The sequence below is a fragment of the Saccopteryx bilineata genome, chromosome 8, assembly GCF_036850765.1.
Source record: "Saccopteryx bilineata isolate mSacBil1 chromosome 8, mSacBil1_pri_phased_curated, whole genome shotgun sequence".
NCBI classification, from domain to species: Eukaryota; Metazoa; Chordata; class Mammalia; order Chiroptera; family Emballonuridae; genus Saccopteryx; species Saccopteryx bilineata.
Genome location: NC_089497.1, coordinates 56947767 through 56966515, shown reverse-complemented (window position 1 = coordinate 56966515; position 18749 = coordinate 56947767). Strand labels below are relative to the sequence as shown.

The 18749-nt window shown below is 39.6% G+C and overlaps 1 protein-coding gene across 2 annotated transcripts in view; it reads right to left on the bottom strand.

Annotated features, from left to right (window-relative positions):
• Positions 1–18749, bottom strand: part of PAK2 (p21 (RAC1) activated kinase 2) — a 118035-nt gene that overhangs the window by 13803 nt on the left and 85483 nt on the right. For both annotated transcript variants that reach the window (XM_066240780.1, XM_066240781.1), the window contains exons 12-13: positions 16879–16978; positions 15114–15310 (exon numbers count right to left, since the gene is read on the bottom strand). In XM_066240780.1, the coding sequence (XP_066096877.1) occupies positions 15114–15310; positions 16879–16978 (297 nt within the window). The remainder of the gene's footprint in view (positions 1–15113; positions 15311–16878; positions 16979–18749) is intronic.

Genomic DNA, 18749 nt, shown 5'->3' with positions numbered 1-18749 from the left:
CACAGTTCACTTATGCTATTTCATTTTTTAAAAATTTCATTCCTGGCCCTGGCCGGTTGGCTTGGTGGTAGAGTGCTGGTCTGGTGTGTGGACATCCTGGGTTTGAATCCCAGCCAGGGCACACAGGAGAAGCAATCATCTGCTTCTCCAACCGTCTGCTTCTTGCTTCTCTCTCTCTCTCTCTTTCTCCCCCCCCCCCTGCAGCCCTGGCTAGATTGCAGAGAGTTGGCCCTGGGCACTGAACATGCCTCCATGGCCTCTGCCTCAGTCGCCAAGAGTTCAGATGCTGAGCAATGGAGCACCGCCCCAGATGGGCAAAGCATCGTTCCCTAGTGGGCTTGCTGGGTGGAACCTGGTTGGGGCGCATATGGAAGTCTGTCTTCTGCTTCTCCTCTCACTGAATAAAAAAATAAAATTCATTTCTGCCTGACCAGGCGGCGGCACAGTGGATAGAGCATTGGCCTAGGATACTGAGGACCCAGGTTCGAAACCCTGAAGTTGCCAGCTTGAGTGTCGGGCTCATCTGGCTTGAGCACAGGGTCACCAGCTTGAGTGTGGGATCATAAAGATGATTCCAAGGTCACTGACTTGGCTGGAGCGCCACCCCCCTGCCCCCCGTCAAGGCACGTATGAGAAAGCAATCAATGAACAACTAAAGTGCCACAGTTGATGCTTCTCCTCTCTCTCCCTTCCTTTCTGTCTCTCACTAAAAATAAATAAATAAATAAATTCATTTTGTTCATTCTTCCTTTGGATAGTTTCTATTATTGTATCTCTGATAATTATTATAGATATAATTATCATCGATCATCTTCTCTGAAATGTATAATCTGCAATTAATCCAATTTCAAACATTTTTGAAATTAATTTTGAATTAATCCATTTCAAACATTAGTTTGTTATCTGTAAATTTAGTATTTTTAAAAAATGGACCTCCAAATATCTCTACTTAACATCTGAAATGCAGTCATAAAAACTGTGTTAATGCCCTGTGTGCTAATTTTATCTGTATCAGTTCTGGGTCAGTTTTTCTCCTCAGTATGGGTAGCAATTTTCCTACTCTTTTTTCCCGCCTGGTAAACTTTGACTGGATATTTAGGTGCTGAATATTTGTACGCTGACAAATACTCCTGAGCTTTGTTCTGAGACATAGTTGCTTTGGAACTTTGGAACCGTTCCCTTTGGGTCCTATTTTTAAGATTTGTTAAGTGGGACCTAACAAATTTGTTAGACTAAGATTTGTTAGACTACAGTAGCATGTAGTCTAGGAGTAATTATTTCCTATCACTGAGTCAAGACTCTTGAGTCCTACTTCACATCCAATTAGAAGGTTTTCCATTCCAGCTGACAGCATTCCCAGCCCTGTGGCACCAGGCACCATTCTCTCCAATCTTCAGCCCTCAGTACATTCTTCACACAGGTGTGCCAATCTCAGGTGAATGTTCAGTGGGGACTTCCCGCAAATCTTAGTCTTGTCTCTGAGAAGGTTTCCTCTCTCCTATACTCTGTCTTGTGAACTCAAGCTGCCTTGGTCAACTAAGACTCTCACCTCCATAACCTCAACTCAAGGAATTCCTATGCCCCACCTAGATTCTCCCTCCCCGTATATGGTCTGGAAACTCTCTTAAGACACTAAACTGGTGCAATTATAAGGCTCACCTTATGCCTTTTCTACTTTAAGAGATGACTGTTCTTCAGTCTGATCTCCAATGTCTAGAAAACCACTGGTTCATATATTCCACTAGGAGGTTCATCTGGTCCGTTATTCCATCTTGACAGGAAGCAGAAGTTCCTGTTTGCTAAGTTCTCACCAATTATATCCACATTGCCAAATCCAATGGTTAAGTCTCATTTCTCATCTTACTTGACTTAACCATAGTTTCTGACAAACTGATATCTCTATCAGTTTTTGGATGTAGATTCCAGGTCATATGTTTATTTAGTTTTATTTACTTCTCTGGCCATTCCTTTTTAGTCTCTTTTTCTGGTCTGACACATCAATTCGTAGCAATGGAATGCCTTGGGGTGCAAACTGAATCTCTTCTATTATCTGCTATGCTCACTGGACCTGGTGATGCTACCTAGTCTCATAGCTTTATCAAGTCTCGATTTTCTATCTCTAGCCTGGATGACTTGCATATCCAACAGGCTATTCAACGTATCCACTTGGATGTCTTAATAGGCATCTCAAGGTAACAAGTTTAAAGCATGTTAAATTAAGATGGTATTTTCTGATCTCCCACTTGCCAACCTCCCCTCAACTCTACCTGCACCCTTCCTCATTTCAGTTAAGGTAAATTCAACTTCTTCATTTCAGTTATTTGGGCCCAACTCTTGGGGGGGGGGGTTCCTCTCTACCACTCATGTAGGCTCTCCTTTTAAAATACATCCAGAATCCAACTACCTTTTCCCAACTCCACTGATACCATCCTAGACTAAGCTACCATCATTTCTTGCCTGGATTAACAGCCTCCTAACTGGTCTTTCTGCTTCTGCTTCTGCCTCCCTTGAGCCTCTCTTTTCAACAAAGCAGCCAGAGTGATCCTGTTAAAAATGTAAGTAATGGCCTTGGCCAGTTGACTCAGTGGTAAAGTGCAGATGTCCTGGGTTCAATTCTTGGTCAAAGCACAAAGGAGAAGCTACCATCTGCTTCTCCACCCCTTTACCTCCCCTTTCTCTCTCTGCTCGTCTCCCACAGCCACGGCTTGATTGGTGCGCTGAGGATGGCCTGGTAGAGACTCTGCCTCAGGCACAAAATAATTGCTCAGTTGTGAGCATGGCCCCAAATGGACAGAGCATCAGCTCCAGATGGGGGTTGCTGGGTGGATCCTGGTTGGGGATCATGCAGAAGTCTGTCTCTATCTCCCCTCCCCTCACTTGGAAAAAGAAGAAAAAATATATATAAGTAAGATCATTTCACTTCTCTACTCAAAAATGTCCAATAGTTTCCCCATCTTGCCAATGTACAAAACAGAATCCTTACAAAGACATAAAGTATGACATGGTCTGGCCTCATTTCCTAACTATCTACCCTTTTCTTCCCCTGCTATGTGTTCACTGAATGCTAACTACGCTAGAATCCTCAATAATCTCTGAATACATCAGGAATACTACTATTTTAGGACCTTTGCATGTGCTGCACCTTCTGATTAGAATGTTCTTCCCTTAAATAACTGAGTATCGTCATTCTCTTACCTTCCCTGTTCAATGTCAATTCAGTAAAGATCTCCCCCCAAAGCACACTTTTGAAAACGAACACTTCTGACTTCCTGCCTACCAGTCTCAGTACTTGAGAGTCCATCATCATTTAATATATTCCATATTATTCTTACTTATTGTTTACTGTTTCTCTCCTCCTGCTATGAGGGCAGAAATTTTGGTGGTTCTTTTAGATAGTGCTTTGAATGGTGTCTAACACAGAGCAGATACCTAAATCAATATTTACTGAACAAATCAATAAAATTAGAAGGTTTTAAAAACTGTTCTGAAAAGTGTTCTAAAATTAATTACCTCTATTAAAGTACTTTAGAGATTGACGTCAGAGAAATGGCACTGTGAGGAGCACTCCCGATAACTCTCCCAAAAATTTAAATAAGTTCTATAACCAGAGACAGAAAAATCTATCCCTGGAGCGTGTGGAAGTCCCACACACTGAACAAGAAGGTAGGATTGAGCAAAAAGTTGGCTAAATATATAATCAACCCTGAAGGAAATAAGACGAAGACTGGAACACTCCGTTTTCCTCACTAATCTGAGCAAGGGCTGCTTTCACTTGGAACTGAGAGAGAGAGGGGGCTGGAGGCGTGGAGGGAGCTGGGCTGGGCACAGACGTTCAAGCCAAGGAGTGTGTGTCCGCAGTGACTCAGCCCACACGAGCTAATGCCGGCGCCAGACTCCGGCAAAGGCGGGTGAGCGCGGCCGCCATTACTCCCGATATCCTGGTCAGGGAGTGTGGACAGTGTTTGAGAGGTTCCTCCTCGCGCCCGGGTGCAGGGTCAGAGGCCGCTGCATGGGCTGCCACCAGAGTCTCGGTGTGGTCCCTGCTCCCCCAGCAACAGCACGCAGGGAGTGCGCAAAAACGAACTTCCCTATGCCTGGACTTCTCCGGGCGGGCAGGGCGCCTCACCCAGCCATTCAGGCTAACATCCCGGGGAAGAAAAAATACGGAAGCACTAGGGGGAGGGGCGTGCAGGCAGCTTGCAGACTGTCTCTGGAGCAGATCTGTGGATCCAATCGCTGAAATTAGCTTAACCCACAGTCTGCTCACCACCCAACTGGCTTACGCAGTTCTAGTTGACAAGGTCTCTCTCAGATCAGTGATCTAAGATAAGAGATGTGATATTTTTTAGTGCCTCTTGCTCTGCACGCAGGGGTGGGGGCAACTTCCTGTCAGCCAATACAGGGTGAAAAACACATTCCTACAGAACAAACCTCAGAGAACCCTGCAGAAGTTAGACAGGCTAGGTTGTAGGCTTTTAACAAGGAAGAAGCCTGCAGAGAGCAATCCCACGGAACACTAAGGCAAATTTAACTAGATATACCTAGGGAACCGAACAGAAGTCAACACGCCCCCTACCTGCTTAAGCTGGTGGCTCTGATTGGCAGAGCTTTGATACTCAGGGCTGTGCACTAAAAAGAGGGACTTGGCAGCTTTTAAGACCTTCTGTTCTGCAGGCAGCGACTAGGACATCTTCTTCCCAGCCAAAACAGGTTACAAAGTGCAAAAAGCCTGGGGAGAGTGGTCCCACAGAGTGCTGAGGCATACTGGACACGCCTGGAGGCTCATAGAAAGATACCTTGCGAGCAATTGGCTCACAGTCCCGCCTGATTATGCTGGCAGCTCTCATTGACAGAGCCTTACCCAGAGCCCTGCGCTGAGTGGGGATAGAGTGGGGATCTGCCATCTCTTTGAGCCTCTTAATCTCCAGGCAGTGGCAGTGGCAACCTCATAGCTGGATCATCAGGCTGCTAATTGAGGAAGGAGAGACTAGGAGAGAGGCTCCAGGAAAATAGACTCTCCCATTGTTGGAGCCTGTAAATGCTAACAAGCCCCGACTACCAAGGAGACTGAGGCCTAGTATATGACATTGCCATAGAGACACATCAACTGCCTAAGCGTGCCACAGGGGAAGAGCCTGAGGTACAGAGCCAACGACCAGGAAGAGGGAGAAGAAAGAAAAGGGAAGAAGAGAACCTAGGAAAGAAAAGGGAAGAAGAGAACCTCTCAAAATCAAGAAAAATCCAGTCTTTAACCATCTTTATAACTTTTTCCACTTTTTTTTGTTTCTTTCATTTTCTTATCTTTATTTTTTTCTTCTTCCACCTTGGTCCTTTTATTCTCTGCTTGTCTTACTCTTTTCTTTTCATCTTAAACTACATTACCCATAAGTGTTACATTTCCCATTTTTTTTCTTTTCTTTCTTCTTTCTCTCTATGAGGGTTACACTCCAAAACCCTTAACTCTCTCCTTTTTTTTTTCCTTTTTCTTTTTTCTCCCTCTCTTAGTTTCTTCTTTTCTCCTCTACTTTTCCTCTCATTTGATCCTCACTCACAAATTATTTTATTTTGGATTCAAATTTTTTCTTTGTGGCATTTTGTGTGCTTTTTTACTTCACGTTTTAACTCATTAGCATTCCCCCAAACCCCAGCACCCCATTCTATGTAGTTTTTGTTTCACTTAATACAATAGTATTTTTTTTGTTTCCCTCTTATCCCTTTCACTATATCTCACTATATCATCATTTACAAGCAAATTATTTGATTCTTGATCCAAATTTTTTCCGTTTTTGCATTTTGCGGGTCTCTACCACCTTTCTGCCCCTTTATCACTTCTCCCCAACTCAGGCCCTCTGTTATAGGTAGTTTTTGTTCCATTTAGCACAAAATAATTCTCAGTTTTTCACGGTATTTTCTCAAGGAAAGAAAAAAGGAAAAAAATAATAATTTTTAAATTATTTTTATTGTCTTTTTACTTTTTATTCTTTATTAATTCTCATTAGTGGTATTAACAAAACCACCCTCAGATGCCATTAAGGAAAAGGAAATCGAATATCATGGATACAAAAGACAGAGATGTAAAAAAAAAAAAAAAAGACAGATGTAGCACAGATAGATGAGGAAAAATCTATAGAAAAAAAATTTAATAGATTGGAAACCTTTGAGTTAAATGACAGAGAATTTAAAATAGAAATCCTAAAAATACTCAGAGATGTACAAGAAAACACAGAAAGGCAATTTAGGGAGCTCAAAAAACAACTAAACACAAAGAATATATTACCAAGGAAATTAAAACTATGAAAACAAATCAAACAGAGATGAAAAACTCAATTCATGAACTGAAAAAATGAGATAACAAGCTTAGCTAATAGAACAGGCCAGATAGAAGAGAGGATTAGTGACATAGAAGACAGGCAACTTGAGGCACAACAGAGAGAAGAAGAGAAAGACTCAAGAATTTAAAAAAATGAGAAAGCCCTACAGAAATTGTCTGACTCAATCAAAAAGAGTAACATAAGAATAATAGGTATATCAGAAGGAGAAGAGAAAATGGAATGAAGAACATATTCAAACAAATAATAGACGAGAACTTCCCAAGCCTGTGGAAAGAACTAAAGCCTTGAATTCAAGAAGCAAACAGAACACCAAGTTATCCTAACCCAACAAACCTACTCCAAGGCACATCATAATGAAACTGGCACAAACAACAAAGAAAAAATTCTACAGGCAGCCAGGGAAAAGAATACAACATATAAAGTAGGCCTATTAGATTATCATCAGATTTCTCAGCAGAAACTCTACAAGCTAGAATAGAGTGGACCCCAATATTTAAAGTTCTGAAAGAGAGGAACTTCCAGCTTCCAGCCAAGATTACTATACCCATCAAAGCTATCCTTCAAATATGACGGAGAAATAAAAACATTCACAGAATACAGAAAAGATGAAGGAATTTATCATCAGAAAACCCCCACTTCAGGAAATACTAAAGGGGGTTTTCCAACCAGATACAAAGAACAAAACAAAACAAAACCACAAGTAAAAACTCCACCAAGAACACAATAAACCAAATTTAAACTGTGACAACAAAAACAAAAAAGGGGAGAGGACGAAGATTAACAGTAGCAAAGGACGATGGAGTACAGAAGCACTTATAAGATAGTGTAATACAATGAACATGGTAGGTACCCTTTTCATTACTTATTGGTAACCACCCCTGAAAAGACCACCACAGAAGCACATGACTTTAAAAGGGTAGTAATGGAGGAAAGAAGTATGAATTACAACCAAACAAAAACAAATGATAGAAAAACAAAAGAGAAGAATCAAACAAGATACAAAACTAACAGAAAGCAATATATAAAATGGCAATAGGGAACCCTCAAGTGTCAATAATTACACTAAATGTAAACGGATTAAACTCGCCAATAAAAAGACACAGAGTAGCAGCAGAATGGATTAAAAAAGAAAATTCAACTGTACACTGCCTAAAAGAAACACATCTAAGCAACAAGGATAAAAACAAATTCAAAGTGAAAGGCTGGAAAACAATACTCCAAGCAAATAACATTAAAAAAAAAAAGCAGGTGTTGCAATACTCATATCTAACGATGCTGACTACAAGACAGCAAAAGTAATCAGAGACAAAAATGGTCATTTCATAATGATTAAGGGGACAATGAATCAAGAAGACATAACAATCCTTAATATATATGCATGAAACCAAGGAGCACCAAAATATATAAGACAGCTACTGACTGACCTAAAAACAAAAACTGACAAAAATACAATCATACTTGGAGACCTCAATACGCTGCTGACGGCTCTAGATCATTCATCCAAACAGAAAATCAATAAAGAAATGTTGGCCTTAAACGAAACACTAGAGCAATTGGATATGATAGGCATCTAACAGGACATTTCATCCCAAAGTGACAGAGTACACATTTTTTTCTAGTGTACATGGAAAATTCTAAGAATTGACCATATGTTGGGCCACAAAAATAACATCAGCAAATTCAGAAAAACTGAAATTGTACCAAGCATATTTTCTGATCATAAAGCCTTGAAACTAGAATTCAACTGCAAAAAAGAGGTAAAAAACCCCACAAAAATGTGGAAACTAAACAACATACTTTTAAAAAATGAGTGGGTCAAAGAAAAAATAAGTACAGAGATTAAAAGATGACAAATGAAAATGACAATACAACATATCAGAATCCCTGGGATGCAGCAAAGCAGTGATAAGAGGTAAGTTCATATCACTTCAGGACTATATGAACAAACAAGAGAGAGCCCAGGTAAACCACTTAACTTCACACCTTAAGGAAGTAGAAAAAAAAGAACAAAGACAACCCAAAACCAGCCGAAGAAAGGAATTAATAAAAATCAGAGCAGAAATAAATGAAATAGAACAGAAATACTATAGAAAAAATTAATAAAACAAGGAGCTAGTTCTTTGAAAAGATCAACAAAATTGACAAACCCTTGCAAGACTCACCAAGGAAAAAAGAGGACTCATATAAACAAAATCCAAAATAAAAGAGGAGAAATCACCACAGATATCAAAGATATACAAAGAATTATTGTAGAATACTATGAAAAACTATATGCCACCAAATTCAACAATCTAGAACAGCTGTTCTCAACCTGTGGGTCGCGACCCCAGCAGGGGTCGTGACCCACAGGTTGAGAACCACTGATCTAGAAGAAATGGATAAATTCCTAGAACAAAACAACCTTCCTAGACTGAGTCATGAAGCAGCAGAAAGCCTAAACAGACCAATAAGCAGGGAGGAAAAGAAAAAACTATTAAAAACCTCCCCCAAAATAAAAGTCCAGGCCCAGACAGCTATATTTAGTGAATTCTATCAAACATTCAAAGAAGACTTGGTTCCTATTCTACTCAGTCTTCTAAAAAACTGAAGAAGAAGCAATACTTCCAAACACATTTTATGAGGCCAACATAACCCTTATACTGAAACCTGGCAAGGACGGCACAAAAAAAGAAAACTACAGACCAATATGTCTAATGAATACAGATGCTAAAATACTAAACAAAATACTAGCAAATTGAATACAACAACATATTAAAAAAATAATACATCATGATCAAGTGGGAATCATCTCAGAATCTCAAGGATGGTTCAACATACGTAAAACAGTTAAAGTAATATCCCATATCAACAAAACAAAGAACAAAAACCACATGATCCTATCAATAGATGCAAAAAAGGCATTCGATAAAATACAACACAATTTTATGTTTAAAATGCTCAACAAAATGGGTATAGAAGAAAAATATCTCAACATGATAAAGGCCATTTATAATAAACCATCAGCTAACATCATATTAAGTGGCATAAAACTGAGGACTTTCCCCCTTAAATCAGGAACAAGACAGGGTTGTACACTCTCTCCACTCTTACTTAACGTGGTGCTAGAAGTTCTAGCCTGAGCAATCAGACAAGATAAAGAAATAAAAGGCATCCATATCGGAAAAGAAGAAGTAAAGGTTTCACTTTTTGCAGATATGATCCTATACATCGAAAACCCCAAAGACTCCACAAAAAGATTACTAGAAATAAACCAGTACAGTAAGGTCGCAGGATACAAAATTAATAGACAAAAGTCCACAGCCTTTCTATATGCCAACAATGAAACATTAGAAAACGAACTCAAAAAAATAATCCCCTTCACAGATGCAACAAAAAAAATAAAGTACCTAGGAATAAACATAACAAAGAATGTAAAGGACCTATATAACGAAAACTACAAAGCATTGTTAGAGAAATCAAAAAAGATACAATGAAATGAAAAATATTCCCTGTTCTTGGATAGGAAAAATATAGATAATCAAAATGACCATATTACCCAAAGCAATATACAAATTTAATACAATTCTCATCAAAATTCCAATGACATTTTTTAAAGAAATGGAACAAAAAATCATCTAGATTTATATGGAACTATAAAAAACCCCAAATAGCCAAAGCAATCCTAAGGAAAAAGAATGAAGCTGGGGGCATTACAATACCTAACTTCAAACTATATTATAGGGCTACAACAATCAAAACAGCATGGTATTAGCAGAAAAATAGACACTCAGACCAATGGAACAGAATAGAAAGTCCAGAAATAAAACCACATATATATGGTCAAATAATTTTCGATAAAGGGGCCAACAACACACAATGGAGAAAAGAAAGCCTCTTCAACAAATGGTGCTGGGAAAACTGGAAAGCCACATGCAAAAGAATGAAACTGGACTACAGTTTGTCCCTCTGTACTAAAATTAACTCAAAATGGATCAAAGACCTAAATATAAGACCTAAAACAATAAAGTACATAGAAGAAAACATAGGTACTAAACTCATGGACCTTGGTTTTAAAGAGCATTTTGTGAATTTGACTCCAAAGGCAAGAGAAGTGAAGGCAAAAATAAATGAATGGGACCACATCAGACTAAGAAGTTTTTGCACAGCAAAAGAAACCGAAAACAAAATAAAGACAGCCAACTAAATGGGAGATGATATTTTCAAGCAACAGCTCAGATAAGGGCCCAATATCCAAAATATACAAAGAACTCATAAAACTCAACAACAAACAAACAAACAATCCAATAAAAAAATAGGAAGAGGACATGAACAGACACTTCTCTCAGGAAGAAATACAAATGGCCAACAGATATATGAAAAGATGCTCATCTTCACTAGTTATTAGAGAAATGCAAATCAAAACTACAATGAGATGCCACCTCAAAACCAAACCTGTTAGATTAGCTATTATCAACAAGACAGGTAATAACAAATGTTGGAGAGGCTGTGGAGAAAAAGGAACCTCATCCACTGTTGGTGGAAATGTAAAGTAATACAACCATTATGGAAGAAAGTATGGTTGTTCCTCAAGAAACTAAAAATAGAACTACCATATGATCCAGCAATCCCCTCTACTGGGTATATACCCCCAAAACTCAAAAACATTGGTACGTAAAGACACATGCAGCCCCATGTTCATTGCAGCACTGTTCACAGTGGCCAAGACATGGAAACAACCAAAAAGCCCTTCAACAGATGACTGGATAAAGATGTGGTACATATATACTATGGAATACTACTCAGCCATAAGAAATGATGACATCGGATCATTTACAACAACATGGATGGATCTTGATAACATTATACAGAGTGAAATAAGTAAATCAGAAAAAACTAAGAACTGCATGATTCCATACATAGGTGAGACATAAAAACGAGACTAAGAGACATGGACAAGAGTGTGGTGGTTGGGGGGGGGGGAGAGGAGGGGCACAAAGAAAGCCAGATAGAAGGTGACAGAGGACAATCTGACTTTGGGTGACAGGTATGCAACATAATTGAATGACAAGATATGTTTTCTTTGAACATATATGTACCCTGATTTATTAATGTCACCCCATTAAAATTGATAAAAATTTATTTAAAAAAATTAGAGAGCAATAATACCAATTGCTGACAGAATGAAGGGGAAAAAAAGAATACTTTAACTGTTTACTTGAACTGGAATCTTTGCAAGAAAATGAAAAGCATTCAGGAAAATAGAATTAAAATCCATGCTATCCACATAGGGTGCTTCCTACACATACCCATTACCTTGGCCTCTGGAGCCCATTTTATAGCATATCCAACATACTTGGGGGAAATTTTTTTTTAATTTCTGGCAATAATTTTGTAGTCACAAAGCACTTTAAAATCACCCTTTTAAAGTATATAATTCAATGTTTTAGTATATTTACAAGGTTACATAACCATTACCACTTCTAATTTGGGAACATTTTTATCCCTCCATAAAGAATATCCATGGCCCTGGCCGGTTGGCTCAGCGGTAGAGCATCGGCCTAGTGTGCGGAGGACCCGGGTTCTATTCCCGGCCAGGGCACACAGGAGAAGCGCCCATTTGCTTCTCCACCCCTCCGCTGCGCTTTCCTCTCTGTCTCTCTCATCCCCTCCCGCAGCCAAGGCTCCATTGGAGCAAAGATGGCCCGGGCCCTGGGGATGGCTCTGTGGCCTCTGCCCCAGGCGCTAGAGTGGCTCTGGTCGCAACATGGCGATGCCCAGGATGGGCAGAGCACCGCCCCCTGGTGGGCAGAGCATCGCCCATGGTGGGCGTGCCGGGTGGATCCCGGTCGGGCGCATGCAGGAGTCTGTCTGACTGTCTCTCCCTGTTTCCAGCTTAAGAAAAAAATGAAAAAAAAAAAAAAAAAAAAAAAGAATATCCATGTGCGCCCTGGACGAATAGCTCAATTGGTTAGAGCAGGGATCCCCAAACTTTTTACACAGGGGGCCAGTTCACTGTTCCTCAGACCGTTGGAGGGCTGAACTATAAAAAAAACTATGAACAAATCCCTATGCACACTGCACATATCTTATTTTAAAGTAAAAAAACAAACCAGGAACAAATACAATATTTAAAATACAGAACAAGTAAATTTAAATCAACAAATTGACCAGTATTTCAATGGGAACTGTGGGCCTGCTTTTGGCTAATGAGATGGTCAAGGTGTTCCTCTCACTGACCACCAATGAAAGAGGTGCCCCTTCCAGAAGTGCGGCGGGGGCCGGATAAATGGCCTCAGGGGGCCGCATGCGGCCCGAGGGCCCGTAGTTTGAGGACCCCTGGGTTAGAGCATTGCCTGGAAGCACAGAGGTTGCCAGTTCCATCCTGGTCATACACGAACAGAATGATATGTTCCTGCCTCTCTCCCTTCCTCTCTCGCTAAAATCAATAAATTTAAAAGAAAAAAAAAAAAGAATATCCATGTGAATTAATAGTCACTCTCCATTCCCTCCTCTCCTTAGTCCCTGAACACCATTAATCTTTTATTTCTACAGAAATCTATAAAATACATGCAATCAATCCTTATTATGTGCAGATTCCACATATGCAAATTTACCTACTCACTGAAATTTATCTCCAAAATCAATACTTTCGTTGCTTTTGTGGTCATTCGTGGACATGTGCAGAGAGGTGAAATGCATAATACTGAAGAGCTATCTCTAGTGTCCCTAAGTGCAAGAAGTCTGTGATGTGTTTGATACGCTTCATTCAAGCATGAGTTATAGTGAGGCTGGCCTTGAGTTCAATGTTATTCAATCAACAATACATGTGAAACAGAGTGTCTCTGAACAGAAACACATATAAAACAAGGCTGTGTATCAATCAAATGACAAAAGTATTGTGAGCAGAGATTTTTAAGAACCAAACTCTGTACACCCCTCCCCTAAAAGCAATGGTTCAGCATTCATTAACTCAGTGTCCGGGGCTTTACAGAAGCTAACTACCGCCAATAAGAACCAAATGTAAATAGACTCATACAATAGGTAATTTTTTGTGTTTGACTTCTTTCACTTAGCAAAATGCTTTTAAACTTTTTTTTTTTTTTACTGAGACAGAGAGAGAGTCAGAGAGAGGGATAGATAGGGACAGACAGACAGGAACTGAGAGAGATGAGAAGCATCAATCATCAGTTTTTTGTTGCGACACCTTAGTTGTTCATTGATTGCTTTCTCATATGTGCCTTGACCACTGGCCTTCAGCAGACCGAGTAACCCTTGCTTGAGCCAGTGACCTTGGGTCCAAGCTGGTGAGCTTTGCTCAAAGCAGCTGAACTCGCACTCAAGCTGGTGACCTCGGGGGTCTCGAACCTCGGTCCTTCCTCATCCCAGTCCGACGCTCTATCCACTGCGCCACTGCCTGGTCAGGCGCATAATGTTTTTAAGATTCAATGTTAGCCTGCCCAGGTGGTGGTGCAGTAAATAAAGCGTCGGATTGGGACACAGAGGACCCAGGTTCAAGACCCCGAGGTCACTGGCTTGAGCGTGGGATCATAGACACGACCCCATGGTCGCTGCCTTGAAGCCCAAGGTTGCTGGCTTGAGCAAGGGGTCACTAGCTCTGCAGTAGTCCCCGGTCAAGGCACATATGAGAAAGCAATCAATTAACAACTAAGGTGCCACAACAAAGAATTGATGCTTTTCATCTCTCTCCCTTCCTGTCTGTCTGTCCCTATCTGTCCCTCTCTCTGTCTCTGTCAAAAAAGAAAAAAAAGATTCAGTGTTATAGGTATCTATACTCCATTCCTTTTATTATGGCTAAAAAATATTCCATTATATGGACACATCACTTTTTGCTCATCTATTCACCAGCTGATAAAAATTTAGGTTGTTTCTACTTTTTAGCTATTATGAATAATGCTGCTATCAACATTTGTGTACAAGGTATTTTGTGGATATATGCTTTTAATTCTCTTGGGTATATACCTAGCACTGAATTGCTAGGTTATATGTTAACTCAATGTTAATTTTTAGAGGAACTGTCAAATTGTTTTTCAAAGTGCTACACGCACCCTTTTACCTTTCCACTAGCAATGTACGAAGGTTCCAATTCCTCCACATTCTCACCAATAGTTATTATTGTCCATCTTTTTTATTACAGTCATTCTTGTAGGTGTGAAGTGGTGTGATACTGAGCCATATATGGTAATTTAAAAGTAGAAGAAGAAAAAAGGTAAAGAAACAAAAGGCAGAAAAGAATGGAGGGAGGGAGGGAGGGAAGAAGAGAGGGAGGAAGAAAAGGAGAGGTGAGGACACAAGGGAGGACGAAAGAGACCCCAAAACTCTCCACCCTCAGCTGCTGAATATTTAATTGTTTAAAGTCTACTGACCTCATCTGTATATCAGGACCCTCACTCTTTTGTTTGAATACGGGCTTTAACATTGCCATCTACACAGCTTTCTCACAGATGTGATCTTGCTTTCCTCTTCTCTGTACCTAGGGGTACCAGAGGCCAAGGTTCAAAGTTGATAACCTGAAGGGTATATCTAGGGACCCTTAACTCTGTTGAAAAATGAGGAAATTCTTATGTGCAAAATTAGAAACCATTCAACTTACTAAAAATCAACAAACTCTTTACCTAACACATTCAACTCAACCAAGAACCAAAAGATTTTCTGCCGAATGAGAGAAACGACCAGGCTTTATCAATGCATCTGAAATTCTTGGCTAGGGCCTGCCATAGCAGGTATGATCTAATGTTTTAAAGAAAAGTAATTTTCTTAAAATAAGGCTAGTGTTTGTCTTACCCTCAAGGGATTTTCATTGAGGTATGGAGGCTCTCCTTCTACCATCTCAATAGCCATGATGCCCAGAGACCATATGTCCACTTTAGGGCCGTAAGCTTTCCGTGTAACCACCTCTGGTGCCATCCAGTATGGCGTGCCTACCATGGTGCTTCGCTTGCTCTGCTCAGGGGTGATCTGAGCGCAGAAACCAAAGTCAGCTATAAAACAAAAAACACAAAACAAAACATCTAGAGTTAATGGTGTCCATGGAAGATTTTATCGAGGAGTTCACGTTAGATGACTTAATTAATTACATTTGACTACTCAGCCACTTATTCTCTAAGACAGTATTAACAAAGTCAGCCACAATGTGTTTACAAATATTCTGATGGTACATACTCTCATGTTTTTGCTTTTACTTCCCACAAGCAGAGAGCAGTTATCGGGTCTTTTAGTCTAAATAATTAATTCCATCCTAAAGATTTTAATAGAATTGAAAAAGGTCTAAAAGAAAAAGTCACCAAAGGTGAACATCAAAACTAAATGCTGTAAATCAGGCAAAGGTCAGGAAATGGTAACTATTTCAGAAGAAAATAAACAGAGCTAATTACCAAACATCAGACTTAGCATAGAAAAGAGCATATTTAACTGAAAATGGACCTACAAGCTGCTCACCAACATTACTCCAACCATCTCATCTTTATTATATGTGGCTTAAGTGTCTGTTTGTCACCGATAGCTTATTGGTTGCCTGCATAACTTTACTAGCCAATGGGGTGAAGTTACCACGGCTGAACGCCAATTGAGCGGGTCAGGGGGAAGGTGAACATTTGTTTGCATTGGCAATCATCTGTTTTACATAAAAACTACGTCTTAACGTAATTTCTTTTAAGAATGCCTCCTAGAAAATACAGCACTGAAGAGGAGAGAAAAGGAGCTAAAGCTGCACAAAAACAGATTTCTTGACAAAAAGAAACCACTGAACAGAGAAAGACAAGACTTGCTTCAGTCACAGAGCAAATGCGTCTTTCTCGGCAAAATGAGACTGATGAGCATAGAGAAACAAGGCTTGCCTCAGATGCAAGACAAAAAAGCCTGTCTCGACAAAATGAGTCCCTTGAACAAAGGCAGGAGAGAAATGCAAAAAAACGACAGAGTACTGCTGACCGAAACGCAAAAAGGATTAAAACATTTAAATCACATTTATTGAGCTAGCGGTGGCTCTTAAGAAATGTACCGCCAGTGGTTTCCTTCATTGCACTCTACTTTAAGCAATTAAGCAAGTAGAAGGGGGAAACCCCGTGGGGCACTAAGCAAAGGGGCGTCCTCGCCGCCTGCCCTGGGTAATTCAGTTTGAATTAGCAGACACCTTTGCACAAATCATTTTAATTACAATTTATAATATCTAGAACAGCGGTCATTTCGTATGACCGCCGGGCTTTCTAGTTTTCTAATAACTGCGAAGCACAATGCCTAGTTTAGTACGTACTCTTAATTAAGTGGAAAAGTCAGGATATAAGAATCTTGAATATTTTCCTCCTTTCAACTGTTAAACCTATTCTGTTTTATATGAGAAAAGAAACAAACGGATTAAAAAACTCACCTAAAATTATTCAGCAAGTATAGCAGATTTGCTATTTAAATATAAGCTGTCTAGTTGAGAGTCCATACTCTACTATTATTATCCCTTCCTCTCCATATATTAATAGCAAAAGAGGTTTTTACTTAAAGAAAAGACAGAACATGATAATAACAAGTAAATATTATTTGTTCATTTGTTACTCACTAAGTTTAACTGATCCTTCCATCCCCAAAAGCACATTGTCACTTTTGATGTCTCTGTGGATCACTTGGTTAGCATGTAAAAACTCCAATGCCTGTAAACACTGAGCAGAAGAAAAAAACCAATCAATGAAACAGTCTCTGAAAAGTCTAAGGGAGGTTCACATACAGTACTTAATGCCCTGAGCATTGCATCTAGTATCCACAGAAGACACTTCAATACTTTAGAAAAAACATCATTTCACATGCAAAGTTATAAAAATAAGACACCTTAATTAGAGCCCAGTCTCCCACCCTCTGGCCTTACCCAGAGATAATTATTAAATGATGCTTTAGCTAGTCCTATCATTCAGTCTTCAATATTTTCATTTATAAAATGATGGGTGGGTCTGTATGATTTGTAGATCTTTTGAAGTTTAAGTGACTAAAGACATAAACCACTTGGTAACATACACAAGGCTCTTTAGAAATCACATCAGGGAGTGACGTCACGGAAATGGCGCCGTGAGAAGCGCGTCCGACAGCTCTCCCCTAAATCACAACAAATTTATCAACTAGAAACAGAAAAATTTATCCTCGGAGCATTCCGGAGTTCCACACAAACTGAAAGCAAAAGGACTGTTATCACTTGAATCTGAGAGACGAGGGTGTGGAGGAAGCTACCACAGCGACGCTCATTCAAGCCGCCAGGGAGTGCGCCTGCGTGCTATCAATAAGACTACCCTCAGATGCCGATAAGAAAGAGGAAATCGAATATTATGGATACAAAAGAAAGAGAGGTAACACAAATAGATGTGGAAAAATCTATGGAGAAAAGACTTAACATATTGGAAGCCTTGGAGCTAAATGACAGAGAATTTAAAATAGAAATGTTAAAAATACTCAGAGATATACAAAAAAACACAGAAAGGCAATATAGGGAGATCAGAAAACAACTCAATGAACACAAAGAATATATTACCAAGGAAATTGAAACTATAAAAACAAATCAAACAGAAATGAAAAACTCAATTCACGAGCTGAAAAACGAGGTAACAAGCTTAGCTAACAGAACAGCCCAGATTGAAGATAGGATTAGTGAAATAGAAGACAAACAACTTGAGGCACAACAGAGAGAAGAAGAAAGAGACTCAAAAATAATAAAAAATGAGAAAGCCCTACAGGAATTGTCTGACTCCATCAGAAAGAATAACATAAGAATAATAGGTATATCAGAGGGAGAAGAGAAAGAAAATGGAATGGAGAATATACTCAAACAAATAATAGACGAGAACTTCCCAAGCCTGTGGAAGGAACTAAAGCCTCAAATTCAAGAAGCAAACAGAACACCAAGTTTTCTTAACCCCAACAAACCCACTCCAAGGCACATCATAATAAAGATGACACAAACCAATGACAAAGAAAAAATTCTCAAGGCAGCCAGGGAAAAGAAGAGTACAACATATAAAGGAAGGCCTATTAGATTATCATCAGATTTCTCAGCAGAAACTCTACAAGCTAGAAGAGAGTGGACCCCAATATTTAAAGCCCTGAAAGAGAGGAACTTTCAGCCAAGAATACTATACCCATCAAAGCTATCCTTCAAGTATGAAGGAGATATAAAAACATTCACAAATACAGAAAAGATGAGAGAATTTATCAACAGAAAGCCCCCACTCCAGGAAATACTAAGGGGGGTTTTCCAACCAGATTCAAAGAACAAAAGAAAACAACACCACAAGTAACAGCTCCACCAAGAACACAATAAAACCAAACTTAAACTGTGACAACAAAGGAAAAAAAGGGGGGAGAGGCTGGAGATTAACAGTAGCAAAGGACGATGAAGTGCAGAAATACTTATAAGATAGGGTACTACAATGAATATGGTAGGTACCC